The sequence below is a fragment of the Mandrillus leucophaeus genome, unplaced genomic scaffold, assembly GCF_000951045.1.
Source record: "Mandrillus leucophaeus isolate KB7577 unplaced genomic scaffold, Mleu.le_1.0 Scaffold388, whole genome shotgun sequence".
Taxonomy (NCBI): Eukaryota; Metazoa; Chordata; class Mammalia; order Primates; family Cercopithecidae; genus Mandrillus; species Mandrillus leucophaeus.
Window position 1 is genome coordinate 1,932,863 of NW_012104120.1, and position 21,808 is coordinate 1,954,670.

The window sequence follows — 21,808 nt, forward strand, 5'->3', positions numbered from 1 at the left end:
TCTTGTCCACGCTTCCTCATCATTCTGTGGTCCAGTCAAGCATTCTTACAGCATGGTGGCAGCTTTTCAGAGCAAAGCAGAAACTTGCTTGGCTTCTTAGGGATGAGAACTAGAATTAAATCCTAAGGCCCCCATCTGACCGAATAAATACACTCTTGGCCAAGGGGAACCTAGAGAAGCCTTAAAAACTGAGTTCCTGGCCATGATAGGAGGTCAAACATGCCTTGCTACATCCTTCTTCAGTTTAGACACAATATCTGACCAGCAGTAATGTTACAGTAGTGATCATATGACTGAATTCATGGCAATAAGATACCAAGTTATAAATAAGACCCAAGGCCATTCCAACCAAAAGTTAAGTCACATACCCCTGCACTTAAAGAATAAACCATGTTCTAAGTGTCACAGGTTTTTCTTTTTCTCTAGCAGTTCAACAGGCACTGGCCCCAAGAAACAAGTGCTAAAACAATTGTAGTTCACCATTAGACCTTGACTAACTGATCCCCAACCCCTGGTCCACAAGTTGCAACTGTAGCTTTGATTGGATGAGAGATGGATGTCAGTAATTTTCTCCTGATAAAAGACCACCAACCATGGGCTGGCTCTGACCAGTTAACAGGAGGCTGCACACGGAGTGCCTTCATGTCCCTGCTTCACCTATTGCTGTATAAGGCCTACCTGCAATGCATTTAAATGTTAAATCTCTGCTCCAGAGTGAATATGGGTCACATGTAATATGGGTGTTCAGTAGGCATGCATCAGGACCCTCTTTGTGAATATTCATAGCTCCTCCTGTAACCCTGCTTAGCTAATCTGTTCAGCATAAATTCCTGCCTTACCATCTATTCCCTCAAAGTGCCTGCCTTTTGGGGTCTACCAGAGGCTATGCTTCCTCGCCTGCAGATGGTCAGCCTGCAGGTTGCAACCCTTTATGAAAAATAAGATCTCCTTTCCAAATTCATAAATTGTGTGATTTTTAAGTTAACAGAGACCAAACCTGGAAATGGCACAGCATCACTTCTGTCTTATTCTGTTTGTCAAATAGTCACAAAGACAGCTCAGATTCAAGGGGAAGGGAAATAGACTCTGCTTGTTGGGAGAAGGGGCAGGAATGAGTGGTAACAATCTTTGGGATTCCCTACCATGTGTCTTGCGGGGTTGCTGTGAGAATTAAAGCAAGTTAATACATGCAAAACACTTACAACAAAGCCTGGTTCATCAGATATATAAAAGTTAGCTTTTATTTAGATTCAAACTGTTGATCAAACTCATAAAGTAAGGCAGAGACGAGGTTGGAGCCATGTTGCCTGCCCCTAGACTTCACTGTTTGATTGTGTTGAATGATTTGCTAAACCTTCACTGGGTAAAGTTCCACCCAGGGGAGAAGGCCATCACTAGGGTACTTCCTGAATGGTTGAGCTAGCTCTTATCGTAGTCCTATAAGGTAGGTGTGGTTATTCTCAACTTACAAGGAGGAAACTGAGGCTCAGAGAGTGAAATATCTTTTCTAGTTACCAGCTAGAACCATCCTGGTTACTCACCAGAAATCTGCCATTTTTCTCTATCATGCAAGATCCTGTAATATGACATGCTAAAATTTAGACACCAGGTATTCATGGCAGACCTACCACCCACTAGTCTGGACTCCTAATCAAGAAAGGGAGTGAGAACTCTCTGAGAGGCTGGTCTCAGGGAGCCCTGCATGCTCAGGCAATCATTGTTTTCTAGGTCTGCAACTTCCTTTTTATATTTCATATTAGATGCCTTTGCATGCTTCTTGAAGGTCTTTCATTTCAGAACCCATTCTAAGAATTATAACAGTCTTATCTCTGAGCGTTTAGGCAGCATTGACAACACTATCAACCACAGCAACTTCCATTTGTCCAATGCTTAGTGAAACCACAGCCTCAAAGGACCACACCAAAAGTAGGAATAAAAGGGCTTCAATGATCTTCCCAAATCTATAGCTAGTAGGTGGTATAAATGGGACTTGAAGCCAGGTATTCTGGTTCCAAATATTATGGTTTTTGTTTTTTTTTTTTTTTTTGAGACAGAGTTTGGCTCTGTAGCCCAGGCTGGAGTGCAGTGGCTGTCTCGGCTCACTGCAAGCTCCGCCTCCCGGGTTCACGCCATTCTCCTGCCTCAGCCTCCCAAGTAGCTGGGACTACAGGAGCACACCACCATGCCTGGCCAATTTTTTTGTATTTTTTAGTAGAGACGGGGTTTCACCGTGTTAGCCTGGATGGTCTCGATCTCCTGACCTCGTGATCCGCCCGCCTCGGCCTCCCAAAGTGCTGGGATTACAGGCGTGAGCCACCGCGCCCAGCCATATTATGGTTTTTTCCATTATAGTATAAAAGCTTTCATTCTACCTTCTTGAGCCCTACATTCTTCACCAGTACAATGGAAATTGATTGTGCCTGGCCTTGTAGAGATGCTATGTGAATGTTTATTGAACAAGTGGTTATTGAGCTTCTACTATGTGTCAGGCATTGTTCTGGATACTGAGACACAGAAATAAACAAGATAGACAAAAACTTGACCTTGGGCTTACAATCTAATAGGGAAGGCAGTCAATAAGCTCTTTGCCAATCCTCAGGCACTTTACAAAAACAATAAAGTATTTTTCCATTGAGGATCTAATACAAATTTGGGCCACACTATGCACTCATTCATTTCATTTATTTTTCTTCATTCATTCATTCATTCATTCATTCATTCATTCAATTATTCATGTAAGCATCCAATATTACTGGGTACCAATTATGTGTCAAGTACTGCTAGGTGATGGGAAAAGAGAAATAATAAGACAGATTGAAACCCTACCTGAATGAGGTTTATGATCTAGAATGGAGAACAGACATTAAATTGAGGAAGTGTTATAAATAACAAGAGCAATACCAAAGCAGTAATATAATAATAGTAATGACATCCTCTTGGCTGGTTGAGTAACAATTTACAACTTAAGAAGGATGCACAGTTAGGGTTTGCTAAATCAACTTGAGCTGGGTGGAAGTTATGAGGTCTAGAAGTGAAGGGCATCTGATACAGGGGCAGTCCTGTGAGCTGTGAGCACAAGATGAGCTCTGACACCTGATGGCATCTTTATCACACCCCCAGGTGGTGCTGAGATGAGGGCCATGGAAGATAGAGCCTGCCAAAGGTGTGAGGTTTTCTGGGCAGACATTAATGGCACAGCAGGGGGTTGTCCTAGCAGTCTCACTGAACTTGTGTCAGCTTTCAGGCGCTATCTGAGAGCGAGTACCTATTAGTCTTGGCCTGATGTCAGCCCTTCAGTTCTGTCATTTGAGAAATGGAGACAACCCAGGCATCTACTGCAGGTCAAGGACTCAGGAAGGAGTTTGGCTCTGTGTCTCCACCCAAATCTCATGTTGAATTGTAATCCCCAGTGTTGAAGGTGGGGCCTGGCGGGAGGTGATTGGATCATGGGAGCGGTTTCTCTAGTGGTTTAGCACCATCTTCTCAGTGCTGTCCTCAAAATAGAGAGTGAGTTCTCATGAGATCTGGTGGTTTAAAAGTGTGTGTGGCACCTCCCTGCTCTCTCTTTTGCTCCTGCTCTGGCCATGTTACATGACTCCCTGTTCGCCTTCTGCCATGATTGTAAGTTTCCTGAGGCCTCCTCAGAAGCGGAGTAGAGGTCAGCATCATGCTTCCTGTACAGCCTGCAGAACTATCAGCCAATTAAACCTCTTAAAAAAAAATCATACAGTCCCAGGTATTTCTTTATAGCAATGGGAGAATGGACTAACACAGAGTTCATGAAAGCAACATTTTGTTTTTTGTTTTTGTTTTTGACGTACAAGTTTGCTAAACAATGGGCTAGGAAATGAGAAGATTTCCTGCAGGCTGAAATATTCCTGTGACCTTCAAGCTATGGGATAGGATGACCTCTCTTTCTTCCCCTGAGGTTTCCTCTTTCTTAAAGATTTCTGGTTTCTGACTGTCCAATATTAATGTTCCACTCCTAGAAGTGCATGTGCTTTGCCATCCATCTTGTCTTCCTCTCCCCTAGTCCCAAGCTTTTACTCAATTACATCAAACTTTAAATCAATCTCCTATGGCTCCTTATTGCTGAGCTTCCCTCAATTATTCTCCTGGAAAAAAAAAAAAAACCCAGCATACAACAGAAACCTAGCCTACTCTCAAAGTGATTTTTAAATTGCTTCTTCTAGAATATAATGTTGCATCAACCATGGCAGGTGGGTGGGCGGGGGAAGTGTGGATTCCAAACTCCGCCTGCCACGCTCCCTCCCCTGCTTCTTCCAAGGCCCCCAGCCCTTGTTCCAGCATGATGAGGATTTTCTTGGCCTCAGCTGATATTAGAACACGAGCCCCACCTAAGTGGCCTTTCTGCTTCCAGTCTGGTCCTGGCCAGCCCCTATCTGTGCTGCTGCAGGATGACTCTCCTCTTGGGGCTCTGATGGCCAAGTCTTAGCAACCCACAACTTTCACCAACCCCTATCGTAGCCCATGGAGTGAGGAACTAGATCCTGGGTGTGGCAGTGAAGCCCCTCTACAAGTGTCCTCTGGTCCTACATCTGCGTTTTGTGTTCCCACCTGTAGGATGAGCATCCTATGCCGTACGCTTCAGAGACTATGGGCTCCCCACTGGGTGTGGGCTGCCAGACACACAGCATCCATGAACCTTCCACCCCATCCCTAGGTTCATTCTGAACACATCTTCCAAGATCCTCCAATATGCCAGGGCCTCTTCAGAGGCCAGTGTGGGGCTCAGTGGCCCTTTCTAGAAGAGGAAGCCCTTCACCTGGCCTCCCCCTTCTCCTGGTCATCCAAAGAACCCTCTAGGACTGTGACCCTGCTGCATTTCTTTCTTTTTTTGGTTTTAGTTTTTTCCTTTCTTGTTTAAACTTTTAAAATACTTTAAAATACAGACTTACATGAAGATAATCTCAACGTGAGAAATTACAATAACACAGAAAAAAATGCAAGCTGACTCTGTCACCAGCTCACTCCCCTGCCCTACATCCCTGCCCCGTGGCTCTGATTTGACTTATTCATATTCTCAAAATCTCAAAAATAAATTATTTCCATCTTATTTCACTTTTTTTTTTTTACAGTGAAAGTTATACTTGCACATAGTTTGAAGAATCAAGAGTTCTACACGGCTTATCACGAGGCAGCAAATTCTTCCTCTGCCATTGCCTGAATCTGTCACCATGTTCTATGCTCTCAGATGAGGTTTCTTATCATTTTTTAAAGATATTTATTTCTAATTAGTATGCTTATGTTACTCTTTTTTGATTTTACATTTTAGTCATTGTCTATGGATTTCCTAGCATGTGTGGCGAGACTTTGTTTTCTGCCCCTTCTCCACCCACATCACCCCCGCACCCACCGCCACCCGACCACACGCCTTCCCAAACCTCTACGGTAATTTTGGTTATCTCAGTTAGTATTTAGTGTTTATACTCCCATCCTGGGGAATTTATTTCAAGCATTTCTCTAAAGACTCCTTTCCCTTCATTTCTCTCTTCTCTCTTTCTAAAACTCCTTCTATTCGGACGTTGGGTTGTCTCCCTTATTGTCCTCTTCTTCCTAGGAGTGTCAAGTTTTCATCAGACCTTCTTTGGAGTTTTTTATTCATAATATCTTATTTCTGACTTCTGGGGATGGGTTCCACCTCTGACTCTTCCGTATTTACAGATTCTCTCTGAGGATATTACAGTAGTTTTGTATAACAATTTTCCTCCCCCTGCACACTATCTGCTGCCTGCAACTTGCTTTTTGTTTTCTTCCTGTTTTTGTCTCGGTTCCTCAAATGAGAGTCTTTCCTCGAATGTCTGCTGCACTAGGCCTATCACTCCCACTTGGGAATGGTTCTCTAGGAGCTGACTGTGTGGTGTCTGAGGACAGGGAGGGCATACACAGGGAGGTCCACCTCAGCCATTTTACTGGAGAACCTCTGGAGAAAGTTACTGGAGAAAATTCATCAGTTTCCTTCCTGGGGGCTACTACTGACTGCTGGAGCTTGGGAACCAAATGTGGATGGAGACTGGGGGCTAAGCAACTGGTCTGCACATTGGTGTTCACCCAACCTTCCTGTTCTCTAAGATACTCCACCAAGAACAGGGCCAGAGTCCCCAGTCTGAAGGACTCCCTCTTATGCTCAGAGAATACAACTCCAGCCTTACAGCTGAGTGGGGGCAGGCAGTCACCTCCTGGCACTGGATTGTTCAGAAACTCTGAGATATAACTGCTTTTTTTTTGGTATTTCTTTTTGGAGACGGAGTCTTGCTCTGTTGCCCAGACTGAAGTGCAGTGGCGCAATCTCGTGTCAACCTCCACCTCCCAGGTTCAAGCAATTCTCCTGCCTCAGCCTCCTGAGTAGCTATGATTACAGGCATGTGCCAGCATGCCCAGCTAATTTTTGTGTTTTTAGTAGAAACGGGGTTTCACCATATTGGTCAGGCTGGTCTCGAACTCCTGACCTCAAGTGATCTGCCTGCCTTGGCCTCCCAAAGTGCTGGAATTAGAGGCATGAGCCACTGCGCCCGGCCCTAACTGCTTTTTTCTAAGTTAACCTTCACCCAGTGCTCCTGCCCTAAGCTCCTTTTTTGCCCTCATTTCCAGAGATGTCTAGTCCTACCAAGCCCCAAGTCTTTGAGGAGTTTTGTTTTGCAAACCAGACAGCTTCCGTGCTCTCCTTTGTGCTGGCTTGGGATTTAGCTGTCTTGGATCAGCTGAATAGATCAGCAGCCTCTCCCTCATCTGTTTTCCTGCATCCAGAACGCTGTCTCCCCTCATGTTCTTTCCATCTAGTTGTGCTCGTGCCTTTAAAAACATCCCTTTAGTGCTGTATCTTGAAGTCTTGTGATGCAGAGAAGCCAAATGTGACTTTTAAATGTCACCCTTAACTGGAAGTTTGAATTTGAGTTTTGGTTTTCTCATTAACTGCAGAGGTATTACGCAGTGTGTGTGTGTGTGTGTGTGTGTGTGTGTTTGTGTGTGTGTGATCCTTGCTCTCTCATGCCTGCACACTCTCCTCAATGTCATTTTGTTATTAACTTGTCTTTTTTGCTTTAGCATTATTGACGGTGAATGGATCTCTGATTTCATTTTTTTGAAAAAGTTTGTTTTTTTTAAGGGAAAACAATGAGTGTTCTTTGTTTATGTCTTCCTCAAAGCTGTGTCATTAGGAGCAGTAAAGTTCACAGCTGCTCTCTTTTCTCAGTAGGTTATCTATATTGGGAACTATATCTCTCTGTTCCCCTTTTTTCTTAGCATCTTGAATTCTACTTTATTTGATGTCACTAAATGTGCTTTCTTTTTGCTCACATTTACTTTCTTACCTTTTTTTTTATTCTTTTGCTTTTTAATCTTTTTGTTTATTCCTCTCTCTTTATTAGACCCAGTTCACACTTTCTATTTTAAGGGATAGATGAATCTAACCTATTCATGTTTATTATGAGAAACAAAATGTTTGTACCTTCTTTTGCTCTCTTATTTATTTGTTTTTTACTTGTCTTTCTCTCTCTTTTTTTTTTCCTTTCCCCCATTTTGTCCCATTTGCTCAATTGATCACATTTAATTTTTTACTTTTTTTTTGGTCTTAGGTTTTGGAAGTTATACTTTCCATGTCTATTCTGTTCCATTTCTATACAAAGCCAAGAAACCCACAACAAATAAAGGACCAAGATAACTAGACTTAAAGTGAGTTCCCAACAGTGGAAATAGACCAGGCTGATCAACAAAGAATGTGGCAGGAGTTTTCATGACTCAACATTCCAAGCACAAGCTAAAATCACTAAGGTTTAAAAAACCTGGAAGCCTTTACTTGTGAAACTGTGGGATCTGTCTGCTGGAAACCCTCAGGGACAGGTGCTGGGAAAAGCTGGAGGAACAAGGGCGCACTTTCAGGCTCTGCTGTGACATGCCTTTGCCTGATCTTTCCATCTGAGCTTGCACAAACTGCTTCCTCTTTCTCCGTCTTGAACTGTCTTGTCTGTATGCTCTCTGTCCTCTGCTGACCCTCCTGCCAGCAAGATGGGGAGAGGGGAAGAGATAGGGCTTTGGAGAGAGAACAAGGAATGTGGGCTGGGAGTGATTCTCCTCCTGTGTTGTGAGCTCTGCGCAGCATCAAGTGTGGCTGGATATCCCTCTTCCCGACAGTTACATCTGCTGGTGCAGCCCGTCCTACAGGGGCGTGCTGACCGCCTGGGCCCCCTGTCACTGAGAACAGTGAGCAGAGCATATTTTTCCAGGAACCAGATATTGAGAATTAGTCTATTACATGCAGTTCATGCAATTAAACAGAAATTTGTGAGGCTATTTTGCCGGCAGCTGTGCAAGTTTGAGATCATACTGATAAGCTGAATGAATCAACATTGACCGACATTTGCCTTGAGATTGGGAACCTGGGCAGTGGGGTGCCATAGAAGCCAGGCTTTGTTGGGGGAAATGGGGAGAAGTTTTAATGTCCCAAGAGGCATTGGGAGTGAGTGCCAGCCAGACCCAGAAAGGTCACAAGAGCTCTGAGGGCAAATGCTGGCACCTGCTGGGAGACACTGACCCCTCTCATGATCCAGCGTGCTCCCTGACAATAAATGCCCTGGTCCAGTTTGGATTGGGCTTGAGGGCTGCTATTGTGTGCAGGCTGTTGACTGTGGATGTCCATGCCTCCGTTTTATTAGTTGCTTCCACCAGAGGATGCGGAGGTCTGGAAAACGTGGCAGGGGAGGGAGAGGAGTGTCTGGCTCAGAAATTTCAGGAGAGAGAAGTTCCTTATGGAGCTAGTTGATGGGTGAGGGCTCCCAGGGCCACCTCAAGGCCCACTATAAGGAATACGTGGGGACGCCTGTGGCAGAGGAGGCTCTGTCCATGTGTGGCCTGGGTGGCCTCAGGGTCATGAGAACCCAGGCTCTCCCAGCATCACAAATCCTGCTCCCAGGAGACAGTGCTGTGGGCCTGGCCAGGAGGAGGGTGACAGTAAGGCTCCAGGCAGGGCTCTGAAAGGCTGGGGGCAACTCTGGCAACTCTGTTCACAGTAATCAGAGTGACAGGTCACCAACAGGTCAGCCAGGAAAGCCAAGACACTGTTGAAGGGCCAAGGCTGGTCTACAAAACTGGGAGGCCAGAAGGAAATGACTGTGGGGAACCAGAAGCATGGTGCCCAGCCTAGGGGTGAGCCTGGGGAGCAGTTGGGGGCCAGGTGAGGGCAGGGCTGGGTGGGCTTGTGGGCTCAGATTTGAGTATCCAGTGTGTTAGGATTTGTACCCAGTTATGTGTATGTTATACAATTTAACCCCAGCTCATCCCTGTGATGGAGGTAATATTGTCTCCATTTTACAATTGATACAATCTAAAGTAAAAAAAAAAAAAATGGACCCCCTCCAAGCCATTGTAAACAAATGTGAACCTGAAACAGCCAATCCTTCAAGATGAGTCCCCAGGGGCTAACTGGGCCTAAATTTAAAATAGGGCCAAGTGGACATTGGATGACTAGGGATCACACACGTACTCTGCCTTCCCCTAAAGACCAGACTCCTGTTTAATTTTGGGACTTTCAGAGCTCACCTGAACCAGCCAATCAGAGTTCACCTGAACCAACCAATCAGAACTCACCTTCCAGTGCTCGGCTGTATCAATCCTCAGAACTAAATGAGTCTGAATTCTTCATTTGCATAAACAGACCTGATTGGGAACCTGGGCTGGCATGTTTGCTATAAAACCCTCCCTTATGTTTTCTGGAACACACCTTCACCTTTTACAGGGAAGCTGCGTGTCCCCAGTTTGCAAACTGTTCACTGGAATAAAGTCTCTTTCCTCCATGTTCCATTTCAGAAAACTTTTGTTCACACTGCACAGCTGGCATACTAGGTCTCGTTCAGATCTAGCTGATTCCAGAGTTCCTATCCGGCTCACTTAACTGCTCAGAGTTCTCCTTTCTCATACAGTCAAGAAGGCTGGACAACATAGGGGTTTTCTGAATCCATCTTCTTGATTTTTGTCATACTCATGTTTCATCTGTGCTATTGTTTGTGTAAAAGTTTTCCTGAAGCAGTCTTCTAATTAATTTATTTTTATTGTGGTAATGTATGTGTAACACAAAGTCTACTATTTGAACCACCTTTAAGTATATAGGTAAGTGCCATTAAGCGCATTCACGTTGCTGTGAAACACTTTTTGGTTTTAATGTCAATACACAGTATTTTAGAAAGGAAAACTGATATCTCTACCACAAGTGGGAACCAGAATTACTTTCCATAGAGGTAGCTATTGGAATGAACAGAATGAAGGCAGAAAGTTATTCATGAGCAGTCAGTTCCTGTTGCACTGAAGGCTCTAAGTAAGATGAGGCCTGTTCCCCTTTCACCCCCACGCCCCCATATTTTGTTTAAAAGGAGGATCCAAGTGTTTGAGAAGTGTCAAAGGTAGGCTCACAGGGTTGACACTTCATCCTTGACATGCTCAGAAGAACTGAAAGAGGAGAGAAAGGGACATTTTCTCATGCCCAGCTCCCCCTTCACTCCTTGCCCATCCCAGAGTCCCCTCTCTGCCCCCACACTGTGGGGATGGCTGGGATGTGAACCAGGCCCCTTCCCAGCAAGATTCTGTGACCTGTGACCCCAAACAAGGGGATCTGCCAACTCTGACTTGGACCCGTGACTAGGAGCAGCTTTTGGGACAAGTCCTTTAAGGTTCATTCGCATTTTCTGCCCAAGAGATACCCTTTCTCTCTCTGAAACCCATCACAGGGACTGGATTGCCCAAGTGCTTCTGGCTCAAGTGTCTTGGATGGCAGCACACAGAGTATCTTATTACGATGTTTGCATGGGCTGTTGTGTGACGAGGCTACACTGTGGTGGGTGGGGCTACTAGCTGCTCTGAGGGAGTAAACTTAGTGCAATTTGGATAGAAAGGCAGACATTTAAAGCACCTGCTTAAAATGTAGGTCTCACAGTTCTAGACACAGAAACCCTATGTGGGATAGGCACAAGGGCTTCAGAGTGAGCCAGGTTCCAGTTTGAGGCTAGATGTGTCTGGTGATCCATTTTCCTGCAAGATAGAAGTAATGAAATGTGTGCATGTACATCTTTCTTGGAAGCATGAAGGGGCCAAAAAGACATGGAAGAGTTGTTTTCTTAAGTTGGGCAGGGACGTTCTCTATCAACATTTTAAGGAAACATTTTCATTGCAGAAGTTGTGGACATGTTCCAGTAAAACAGCCTGTGATACCAGGAACATGGGGGATAAGAATGAAAATTACTTTGGAAATCCTGGCAAAACATCACTGTGATGGAGTCAGTGACTCTGTGCCTTCCTCCCTTCTCCTGGGCATGGTCTTCCCTCTTGTGGAGCCCTGCTGTGATGCCCACGGCAGACCGCACATGCACTTCTCACCTGGGGCTTGATCTCATCTTTGTCCTTGTAGTAGAAAAGCTGATCCCCACGCAGCACAAACCAGCGCTGCTGCCAGTTCTTCATGATGCTCCTCTGCTTCTTCAGCCAGCCCGCCTTCAGCACGGGGCCCAGCCTGTGAGGGCATGGCATCCGCCCGGGGCTCCGGCTCTGCTCCCCCATCACCAGGCTCTTGGAGCGGGCTGAAAGCCAAGGACACACACAATGAGCATGAAGGCAGCGTGCCTGCTATCAGTCCTGCCCCCATCCCAGTGTCCTAGCTGCCTCGTGACTGAAGCATGGGAGCCCAGGCCAGCAGGATGTGAGCAGCTGGGCCTACTTCCCCTTGGCATTGAAGGGGCATGGGTTGGAGCATCTGTGCAGCAGCCCGCAGTGATCCCCCTGGGGTAGGGGTACAGCCTGCCCACCTGGTTAGTTTCTGCTCTGTCGCTGGGATCCTGGGTTCTTCATTCCTCTAGGTTTGTTCATCCATGCATCCATGTATCCATCCATGCATCCATCCATGAATCCATGGATTCATCCATCCACTCGTTCATTTGTTCAATGATTAATTTATTCATTCAGCCATTGTTTATTGATTTCTTACTATGTGCACAGAACCGTTCCAGTTTTCCAGGGGACAAAGTAGTGAAATGAAAAACAGATAAACATCTGTATCCTCGTGGAGCTCACAGTCTAGCAGGATTCTTGTTGCTCAGGTCCAGAGGGAGCTGGCCCCACCCAGATCTGGCTTCTGCTTACTCCCTCTCCTGTGGAGGCATCAGACCCCCCAAAGCCTTTGTATTTGTTCTCTGGGACCATCCCAAAGTGGGACCTCTGCTTCAGCTGTTTGCTGTGGCTTGTTGGTGGCTGACTGGGAGGGCAGAGGGGCCAGCACTCCTACCCCAGAGTTTCTGAGCACCCGTGAGCCCTGCAGGTCCTTCTGGTTGATGGTGTTGAGCCACACCCTGCCAAGGTTGGTGCTGCCCTTCACAGGGACGACTGAATTCTTGTCCCCTCTGCCCCTACCCCTTCCCCTTCTGTCCCCCTCCTTCACTCTCCCCTGTCCCCAGGGAAGCTCCTCTCCTCTCTCTGGCCAGTATCAAGGCCATTGCCACAGTGATCAGTAGGAGGGGCCATCTTGAACTCTGGAGAAATAATTCTGACTTCAAATGTAATCACACCTGTAATTCTTAGACCATGGATCCTAACTTGTGATTGGAAAGCACAGTGCCTGTGACCTACAGTTCTTGCACTGTATCTGTGATTCTGTGTATGTGTGTGTGTAAGCTCTTCCCACTACACTAGTGACTGCAGTTCTCTAAGCCTGGCCTACTTCTGCCCACATGTTCCCACTAGCCTGGACTTTTCTTCCATCCCTCTCCCATCCATACCCTGGCATTAGCCACATGGTGAGCTTCTACACATCCTTCAAGAGCCAACTCAAAGGACACATCCTCCATGGAGCCTTCCTTCTGAATCTCCTACAAATAGTCACTCCCTCCCCTACCAGGACAGGTGGCCCATGGCTGGTGATTATCTGTGTGATTGCTTTTCTGCCACTCTGAACTGAAGGGTGGGGACTGGAGGAGATGATGTCTTACCTAGTTCTACATGCATGTCCTCATCACTGTGGGGGGCAGGGAATAGACATAAGTCATGGTGGTCAAATATCACTGGATACTTAGGGTCATCCTTATTGTTAGGTATTTTTTGTATCTTAACCACATTAAATATTACATAGCACTCAGGCAGTGTCTAAGGACACATTATAGCCTGGTGTGTTGGGAGAAAAGCTGAGTGTTGGGAGAGAAGCTGAGGCAGGGCTTGCAACATGTCCAGGGTCCAGGGTCTAAAACCCCTTGTGGCCTTTGCAATATGTCTAGACTTGCTGGCTCCTTGCTTCTAGCACTCCCATTATCTCAAGTAGCCATATGTTTCAAAGAAAATGCTAAACCATCACAGTTGTAGCTCATTCACTTGATATACTGCTTCCTTTCAACCCCCACCTCCTTACCACCTGTTTCTTTGTTTGATCAGCAATAAATAGTGTGGGCTCCCAGAGTTCTGGGCCTTCACAGCCTCCATACTAGCGTTGGCCCCCTGGTCCCACTTTCTCTCTCAACTTGTCTTTTCTCATTCCTTTGACTCTGCCGGACTTCGTAGCCCCCACGGCCTGGTGTTGAGTCCAATCACCCCAACACTGGTGTTCACACCTTCACCTCAAGTGTCATAGAGCCTGGGGTATAATACTGAATCCATCACTTTTACATGGGCCCCTGCTCTGGAAGGGGTTGGCTCATGGACAACAGCGGCATTCATGGGAGGCCTCATCTCTTCTCTCTGGCACCCAAGTAGCTGTGAAATAGATCTATGGGTACCACTAGCCAGCCTGGTGTCAGACCGTCTACGTCCTCACCCACTCTGCCTTGATTCCCTGTTGCCATCCCTCTGCTGCTGGAGAGGTTAGGGTTGAATGCTCTAGCCTTGCCTTGGCTGTGTTTTGGCCCAGAGAGGAAGTGGGTTGTTTGCATGCTTGCTCCTGCCCACTGAAGCTGGATTGGTGATTCCTCAGGACAGTGTTTTTTTTCCAGAGACTAAAGGGAAGGCAATTCAGGGAGCTGAATGTGGATCACATGGCCCAGGCCTTTCAAGGAAAACAGCCCCCTCTGAAGCCCAACAGTGCCCTGAACCTGGGCTTGAGCTTCACCTTATCTGTGTTTCAGAATGATCGGCACTTTTGTTCCCTCCCCTCTGTGGGGTTGATCCCCACGCTTGTTCATGTGGATTTAGAGTGTGCTTCCCTCCTTTATTTCTATGACTGGTTACTATCCCTGCAAATGGACACACCACACATTGCCTTTAGATTTTCACATTGATGGGTATTGGCATTCTCCTCAATGTGAGGTATTTAATTAAAAAGATGTTGGAACCCAACTGAAGAAATACAGGCTTTGGACTAAGGCTTGGTTTGCATCACTGCCAGCTCTGTGAACCCTCTGTGCCTCAGTTTTCCAGTCAGAAAACTGGGCCCATATGAGATGACAACACCTCACCCAGCAGGACAAGCTGGCAAAGGGGAGACACCATAACTGCAGAGTGCTTAGATGTACGGGTGCCTAGCAACGGGTTACTATGGTGATGAGGATTAGGATAATGGAGATGGTGCAGTGGATGTCTCCATGCAGAATTTGTGTCCTAAAGCTGGGCTCCCAGCAGCGAGGTCACAGAGCAGAGAATGGACCGCTCTCTGGGCCCTGGCCCTTTAAATGCCACTACACACTGCCTTCTAGAGATGGCGTGTGGCTATATTCCACCACACAATTATGCCAGTGTGCCACTTTCCCCATCACCACCAACATGAAATAGTATAATTTGAGCTTTCCTACTCCATAATTTAGTAGGTATAAAATGACACGTAGTTATTATCTTAGCTGTTCTGATTAATCAGCTGGAACATCTTTGCATCGGCTTTTACTAATTGTATGAGACATCTGCTCACTCCCTTTGCCTATTTAGCTGATTGCCCACAGCAGGAGGAGCACCAGGTCAAACTCAGTGGCATAAAAACCCGGAGTCCTGGAGGCCCAGAGCTACCGGGCCCCCTTTTTCTCTCCACAGGAGCCCCAGTCCTTTCCTGCAAGTCTTCCTACAGCCTGGAATTTCCAGACACCTGTATTTCCAGACACTTGTAGCACCCTATCCTGCATCTGTGCTGCACAGCCCTGGCTGCTCTGCAACCTCAGCAGCCCTGTGTGGAGGACAAAGACTTGGAAGAAACCACCCTGCCCAGATGAGGGTGAGCTGAGCCTCTGATGAGACAGGTGGGGTTGTGTCAGAAGTGCCAGAACAGCATCAGAAGGGGCCTTTCTGCTCCAGGGCTGCCCCCTCCCCTTCTCCATCTCAAGCCAGTGAAGGGCTGAGCAGGGCTGGATTCAGCAGCACTCACCAGTCCCTTTCCAGGGTGGGGGCTGCATTGGGCCCTGTGAGGTGGAGCTGACAAGGATTATCAGGACTGCTGGGCTTGAGTGGAGCCTGGCCAGGGGACTGAGGAGGACAGGGACAGGTGTGCCCCTCTGGTTACTGAGTTTTCTTATCTGGGTCTCAACTTGCTCATCTTTAAAATTCCTTTAATGAGTTGAGAATTGCTGGCCAAATTAGGTCACCAGTGCCTGGGCTTTTGTTGTTTAATTACGTGAGATTCCTACCATGAGACTCGACAGATGTTGTTTCCCCTGGCGGTGAGGAGTCTCTGGAGCAGGTGGGTTGGCTCAGGCCTCCACTGTCTATTCTTGAATTTTCCTTTATCTCTTATCACAGAATCTTCAAGGGCTATGGAGAACCTTTTGTCCTTCCACAGATATTTGCAGAGCACTCTTTGGGGTCTTCAAGAGGGACTGAAGTCATGGAATGTTCTAGAGCTACATCCCTGATTCTGTCTCTTGTCTTCTATTATGACAGGGCCTGAAGCTGGCTCATTAAATGCACCTGCTCTTCCTTCCGCATCCCCCATAGCATCCTGTGCAGGGCTGTCGCACGTTAGGAGCTCAAAAAAAAAAAACTCGGTGACTTATCAGCACAGTCCAACTCCTCTGAGCGCTGCTGCACCCTCTGTCCCGGCGGTGGACAATGTCTGTGAGGTGCTCTCTGTCCAGCCATGCCTGCCCCAAGAAGGGTGAGCTCCCTGTGCATAGGACCATGGATGCTGAGCCTGGCCAAGAGCAGGACCTTGTGCTATCAATATGTGGCTGACTGCAGGACTGGCCTGTAGTCAATGTGGCAAGACAAAGAAGGTGGGCACATTCTGTGCCCTGATGCCCAAGGCCCAGGCATCAGACCTCCTGAGAGCTTCAGGTAAGGAGGGAGCAGCTACAGGGGGCCATGTTCACTGGGGCAAGGGAGCCGGTAGGCAGTAAGCTCTGGGTGGTCTCTATTTCAGCAGATGCAGGCATCCTCGAGGGTCCCACCTGCCCCACCCTGGAGGAGAGGAAAGGCTGGCTCCAGCCCCTCTGACAGGGAGGCACTTACTGCAGATGCTACTGAAGTTGCCAAACCAGCCTGGGATTTTCCCCAGCTGATCAATCATATTAGGCTGATGGAGCTTCTCGAAAGGAAAATAATCATTGCTATGATTTATTAATAACCACTGTTCCTGTCATCAGCACTTCCTTTAATCAATTTATTTGGTCCTGTTAGTATTTAAACCAGGCCTCAAGTCAAACAGCTCTGGCATTCTAAGTCTCCAGAACGGATCCAAGTTTCTGGAGGGGCCCCAGGAGCAGGCCCCAGGCAAGCTCAGGACCCAGGAAGGAGGAGGGTGCCCTTCGCTCTCCAACCTCCCCAAAGGTGGCTCTTCCACGCACACGAAGGACCATCCATTCACTCATCCATTTATTCCAAATCTATGGAGCTCCTCCAGGTACAGAGCCCAATTGACTTGATGGTGTTCCCCGTGGGGTCCCCCAGTCTGGCAGGGGAAGTAAATCACAACCACCACATAGGGATGAAAGAGCACAGGCCTGTGGGGCAGGAAAAGGCTGTGGATGCTGACCCTGAGGTGCCCACCCTTCTGCTGTAGACCTCTGCTGAAGTCCCTCCACCCCTGCAGAGGGAGCCCCCAGGCCGGGCCTCAAAGGATACTAGAGTGTGGGATGACCTCAGGGGAGGTGGGGCTCAGGCTTGGGAGGAAGAAACTAGCCTGGCACTTGCAATCTCTTGGCTCACATGAGTGCATGTACCGAGGGGCCACTGCCACCTCCTCTTGCTGACAGGCACATCTTGAGAGGGTGGCCCACACACCTGCCTCTCCTTCCTCACCCGGCAGTCCCCACCAACTCCTTGCATTTGGAGATTTTGGCCTCTCCTGATATTGCTCTGACCAAATCCAACCTGAATTGGATCTCAGGGTCTCATCCTCCAGTGCCCTGTGGTGGCTCAGACACTGTTAATCACTCTCTGTTCTGGAAGCTCTTCCTTCCTCCCTCTCTGCAGAGCCCAAATACCAGTGTTTTTGCCCAAGTTTCTTTCCGCCTCCCCAGCCTGCTTCTGGCCTCAACTTCCTCCATCCTCCCAAATCCTGCTGTTGCTCAGGGTTGTCCCAGCTGTCTCTATTTCGTTATGAATCCCAGGGCGTTATTTCTGCCCGGATCTTACTCAGGAGCTTCAGATTCATGTGTCAAACCATCTGCAGGACACTCCAGAGAAATGTCTCATGGTTATCTGGGCCTATGTCCAAATTCAACATGTCTCTCCCCAGCCCACTCCTCCTCCCCATTCTCATTCAGGGCTCCACAACCAACCAGACTTAACAGCTTGGACATGTTCAGACAAATCCCTCCCCATCAAGCCCTAGAGTCCCTTAGTTTCCAAATCTGAAGATTTTCTCTGTGCATTCTGCCTTCTTTTCATCTCCCCTTTACTGAACCCATTTGTATATAACCATCCCTTGCCTGGGCTACTTCCTGACTCTTAGCTCCTGCCTTCCACAAGATTCTCCAAAATAGATATGCAGCTACTAAGGGAGCTACACACAGATCTTCCTACACAGAGTTCTAAAAAATCTTACCCTTCACAGAAGTAGTTATGATATTTACTACGCACAGAGGAAAATCCAGCCCCAGCCTGGCAATCGCCACCCTTCCGCAGCACAGGATTTTCCTCTGTGTAGCTCCCTCCACACTGCACCCCACAGGCATGTACAATATTGTGTGTCAATTATAAACAAAATTTTCAAAAGCAGGTAAACCACGCCAAGGGAAGAGAGTTAAGGTCACAGTGTCTTGGGTGGAGAGGTGAGGGTACACAAGGGCCACTTTACGGAGAGAGAGTAGGGATGACGGGGGGGGAGTACAGCAAAGGAGCCCGGAGAACTCTTTCAGGAATGTTCCCTGCAAGCAGGAGAGAAGCGGGGAGTGTGCTGGAGGGGAGGGTGGCATGGTGGGGCAGGGTGCCCCTTGCTAGAATGGTAGGGACCTGAGCCGGTTTAAGTGCATTTGGACTGGCAGAGGTGGAGGCTGTGGGTGAGGGTCGGGTGGGGTGATGAGTCAAGAGGAAGCTTCCTGGGAGGTGACAGGACATGGAGCCTGAGCTCAGGTGGTTGGAGGTTAGCATGAGATGGCAAGACACTCTCCTCGGCTGTGGCAGGGGGCAAGGAGGTGCTCTGTAGCAGGAATGAGGCCTTCCTCTGCTCCGAAGTGCCTCACCAGCTGTGGCCCTACCTGCTGGGATTAGAGAGCCTACCTGTTCACCATAACCCTCCTTGTGCTCATTCTGACAATGTCCCCATCCCATGCCTCTATATTGCTGCTGCCCTGACCTGCATCTGTGCCAGGGTGCCCATAAACCCTTGGGTGGCCTGGTCCAGACTGTGCAGGTCGCGCTGAGCCCCGCCATCTGGCCTGTGAGGGAGGAAGTGGGCTGCACGCCTTCCCAGTCACTGAGGATGGTAGACTTTGCGCTTGCTGCATGACTCTGGCCTGGCCATCCTGGTAACGCTGGAGGTGGACATGGGGGTATGGCTTCCTCTTGGGGTGAGATGAGAGAAAGAAGAAACTCAGCGCATGGGCAGGGTGGGGCTGGGGTGGGTGGGCAATGGAAGGGATGGACTTGCACAAGAGCCTGTGACGGCCAGAGCTAGGGCTAGGTGGGTGACCTGAATAGTTTCACTTATTTCTCAGAGCGTAAGAGAAATAATCTCAGCCAGTGAATACCCCATCCTCAGACCTTCCTTGCTCCCAGCTGCTTTGTTTCTCACCTGAGTTACTGCTGCAGCCTCTTCAAAACAGGGCAGGCAGCAAGAGTTCTTAAGCGTGGGACTTAGATCATGTTGCTCCCTATGAAAACCCTGCAGGCTTCTGAGCTCACTCAGAGCAACAGTCAGATCCGACACTATGGCCTATGAGGGTCCTGGGGACCGGCCACATGGCCTCTCGGCCTCCTCTGTCCTCTCCTGTCCTGGCCGCACTGTCCCCTGCTGTTCCTGCAGACATGTGCCCAGCATCTGGCTCTATACCTGCCATATGCCCTCTGCTCACTGGGCCCTCCTGGATGCCCTAGGGTTCCTCTCTCAGCCCCTTCACTCTTTACTGAAACATCACTTTTTCAACAACGCCTCTCTTACCACTCTTTAGAAACTATCCCCCACTGCTCCATTTCTCCTTCCTGCTTTACCTCAGCATTTACTTCAATTATATTATAGAAATGGAAGAAAGTAAGTTGCGGAACAACATGCAAAATACAAAACTACAATAGTCTCCCCTTATCCAAGGGGGGATATGTTCTTAGACCCCCAGTGGATGTTCCAGACCCCTCGGGGATGCCTGGAACTGCAGGTAGTACTGAACCCTGTATACAGTTTTTCCTGTACATACATATCTATGACAAAATTTAATTAATAAATTGGCACCACACTCTTGTGCTCTGGAACCGTTATTAAGTAAGGGTTACTGGAAGACAAGCACTGTGATACAGCAACAGTGCATCTGATAGCTGAGATGGCTACTAAGTGACAACAGGCAGGTAGCTTAGACAGTATGGAGACGCTGGACAAAGGGAGGATTCATGTGCTGGGCAAGACAGAGTGGGACAGCGGGAGAGTCCACCATGCTACTCAGAACAGCATACAATTTAAAACTTTTGAATTGTTTATTTCTGGACTGTGGGTGTCCATGGGTAACTGAAACTACAGACATGATACTGTGGATATGGAGGAACCACTTTAAATAAAAAGGAAAGAAAAACAAAAATCCTAAACAAAAGACATTTCAATGTATTCTCAGTGGGTGCTGGTGATCGTACACAGTTAGGTCTGGAAGGAACACATCCCGCCTAGAACGGTGATAATGTTCCTAAAGGGAAGCCTGGAGCTGTTATATTGTACATTTCATGAAGGGAATGAATTTTTTGATTATATAAATTACAATTAAAAGTTTTAAATGAAAGAGCTCTTTTGGAGTGGAGCTGGATCCCCTTACAGGACATCTAAAATAGCAATTAAAGGATCATTATTTGATACATGCTTATGAGTATTTATCTGAGACAAGCATCACACTAGGCTCTGGACCACAACAAGCAAGAAGGACAGAGCCTCTGCCTGCATGGAGCTCCCGAGTTAGTGGGAGAGACTAACACTGATCAGCTGACAACAAACAGGCCAGGATGCTGGTGGAAGCCTGGACCAAGCCCATCTGTGGTCCTTCCATGGGACCACCATCAGGGAACTGTGAGTGAGCACGCTGTTCTCTCTCTGCAGGTGAGCTGCTTGGGTGAGCCTGGGACTCCAGCCTGCCTCCTCCATCCTGTCTCTCTCTTGCCAACCAGGGGCTCAGTAGGGTGTGTGGATCACTCATGGGCCCAGCCCTGCACTGACAGAGCACCTGGCAGCTGCCAAAGCTCAGACATTGCTCTCTGAGATCACATGGATCATGACGGAGCTCTGCCCAAATTCTCTTGGATCCCTTTTCCTGTGTCTATTCCCCTCCCCACCCCCAACTGTGCTGTCCTTCCAACAGTCTTCCCAGGGGTGGGTGGTGGTTTCTCAGGATTGCTGGCAGGTTTTGGAAGACTGGCCTTGGGCTACTGGAGCCTGTTTTGCCCATGTACTGGGAGGGCTGGGAGTGCCTAGGAGTTTATATCATCCAACACCCCCCCCACCCCCAACCTAGGAGCTTGAAAATCCCTAATCAACCTTATTTCTAGCTAGGTACAGGAGTGTACTTCACACTTCAGTTGGGGGCTTGGGCTGAGACCTCCCTTTCCTGTTACACCTGAAAGGGTAACAGGACCTCGCTCATGTCCTGCTTTCAGATCCCCTCCCCCACCCCCCAACTGTGTCCCCTGAGGGTCTCGTTAATGGATTACTGCATGTGAATCACTATCTCAGGGTCTGCTTTGGTTTGGAGATCCCCACTGAACATATTCAATTGTTTTCAGGGCCTTTTGAATAAACTGTGGCAGCCTTTGTGTGCCTTTGGGCAGCTGCTGGGCTCTCAGCTCTGGAGATGCTCCCTGGGGTGAGGCGCCCTGCAGCAGGCCAGGGATATTTCCTATCTGCAGCTCTGTGAGTGCAGCCCCTAGAGCATGGAGAAGTGGCTGCAGGACAGGAGAGCTAAAACGCAATTGATTTATAAAAGTCAATGAGATTTTAAAGCCGGGCTGGGAAAAGAGCAAGATGGATCTCAGAGCTGAATTGATTTAAAGGGTAAGTATTGAGGCCAACAGACTGATTGAGGAGAGAGAGATGAGGTATTGGAAGAGGCACTCTGGAGGGGTGGGAAGAGATGGTTTCATAAAGTTAATGCGATTTGCCGCCAAGGCCAAAGGGGACCTCCTTCAGGGTCCCACACTGTCCTGGGAATTCTGCATGAGCATCAGATGATTTATTACCTAATGGTTCTTGAGTGCCCCTACTTTTAAAAACTTGTTTATATAT

At 47.9% G+C, this 21,808-nt stretch overlaps 1 protein-coding gene across 3 annotated transcripts in view; it reads right to left on the reverse strand.

The window, feature by feature from the left end:
• Window positions 1-21,808, reverse strand: part of ARHGAP22 (Rho GTPase activating protein 22) — a 206,275-nt gene that overhangs the window by 127,020 nt on the left and 57,447 nt on the right. For all 3 annotated transcript variants that reach the window (XM_011990940.1, XM_011990941.1, XM_011990939.1), the window contains exon 2: window positions 11,383-11,582. In XM_011990940.1, the coding sequence (XP_011846330.1) occupies window positions 11,383-11,582 (200 nt within the window). The remainder of the gene's footprint in view (window positions 1-11,382; window positions 11,583-21,808) is intronic.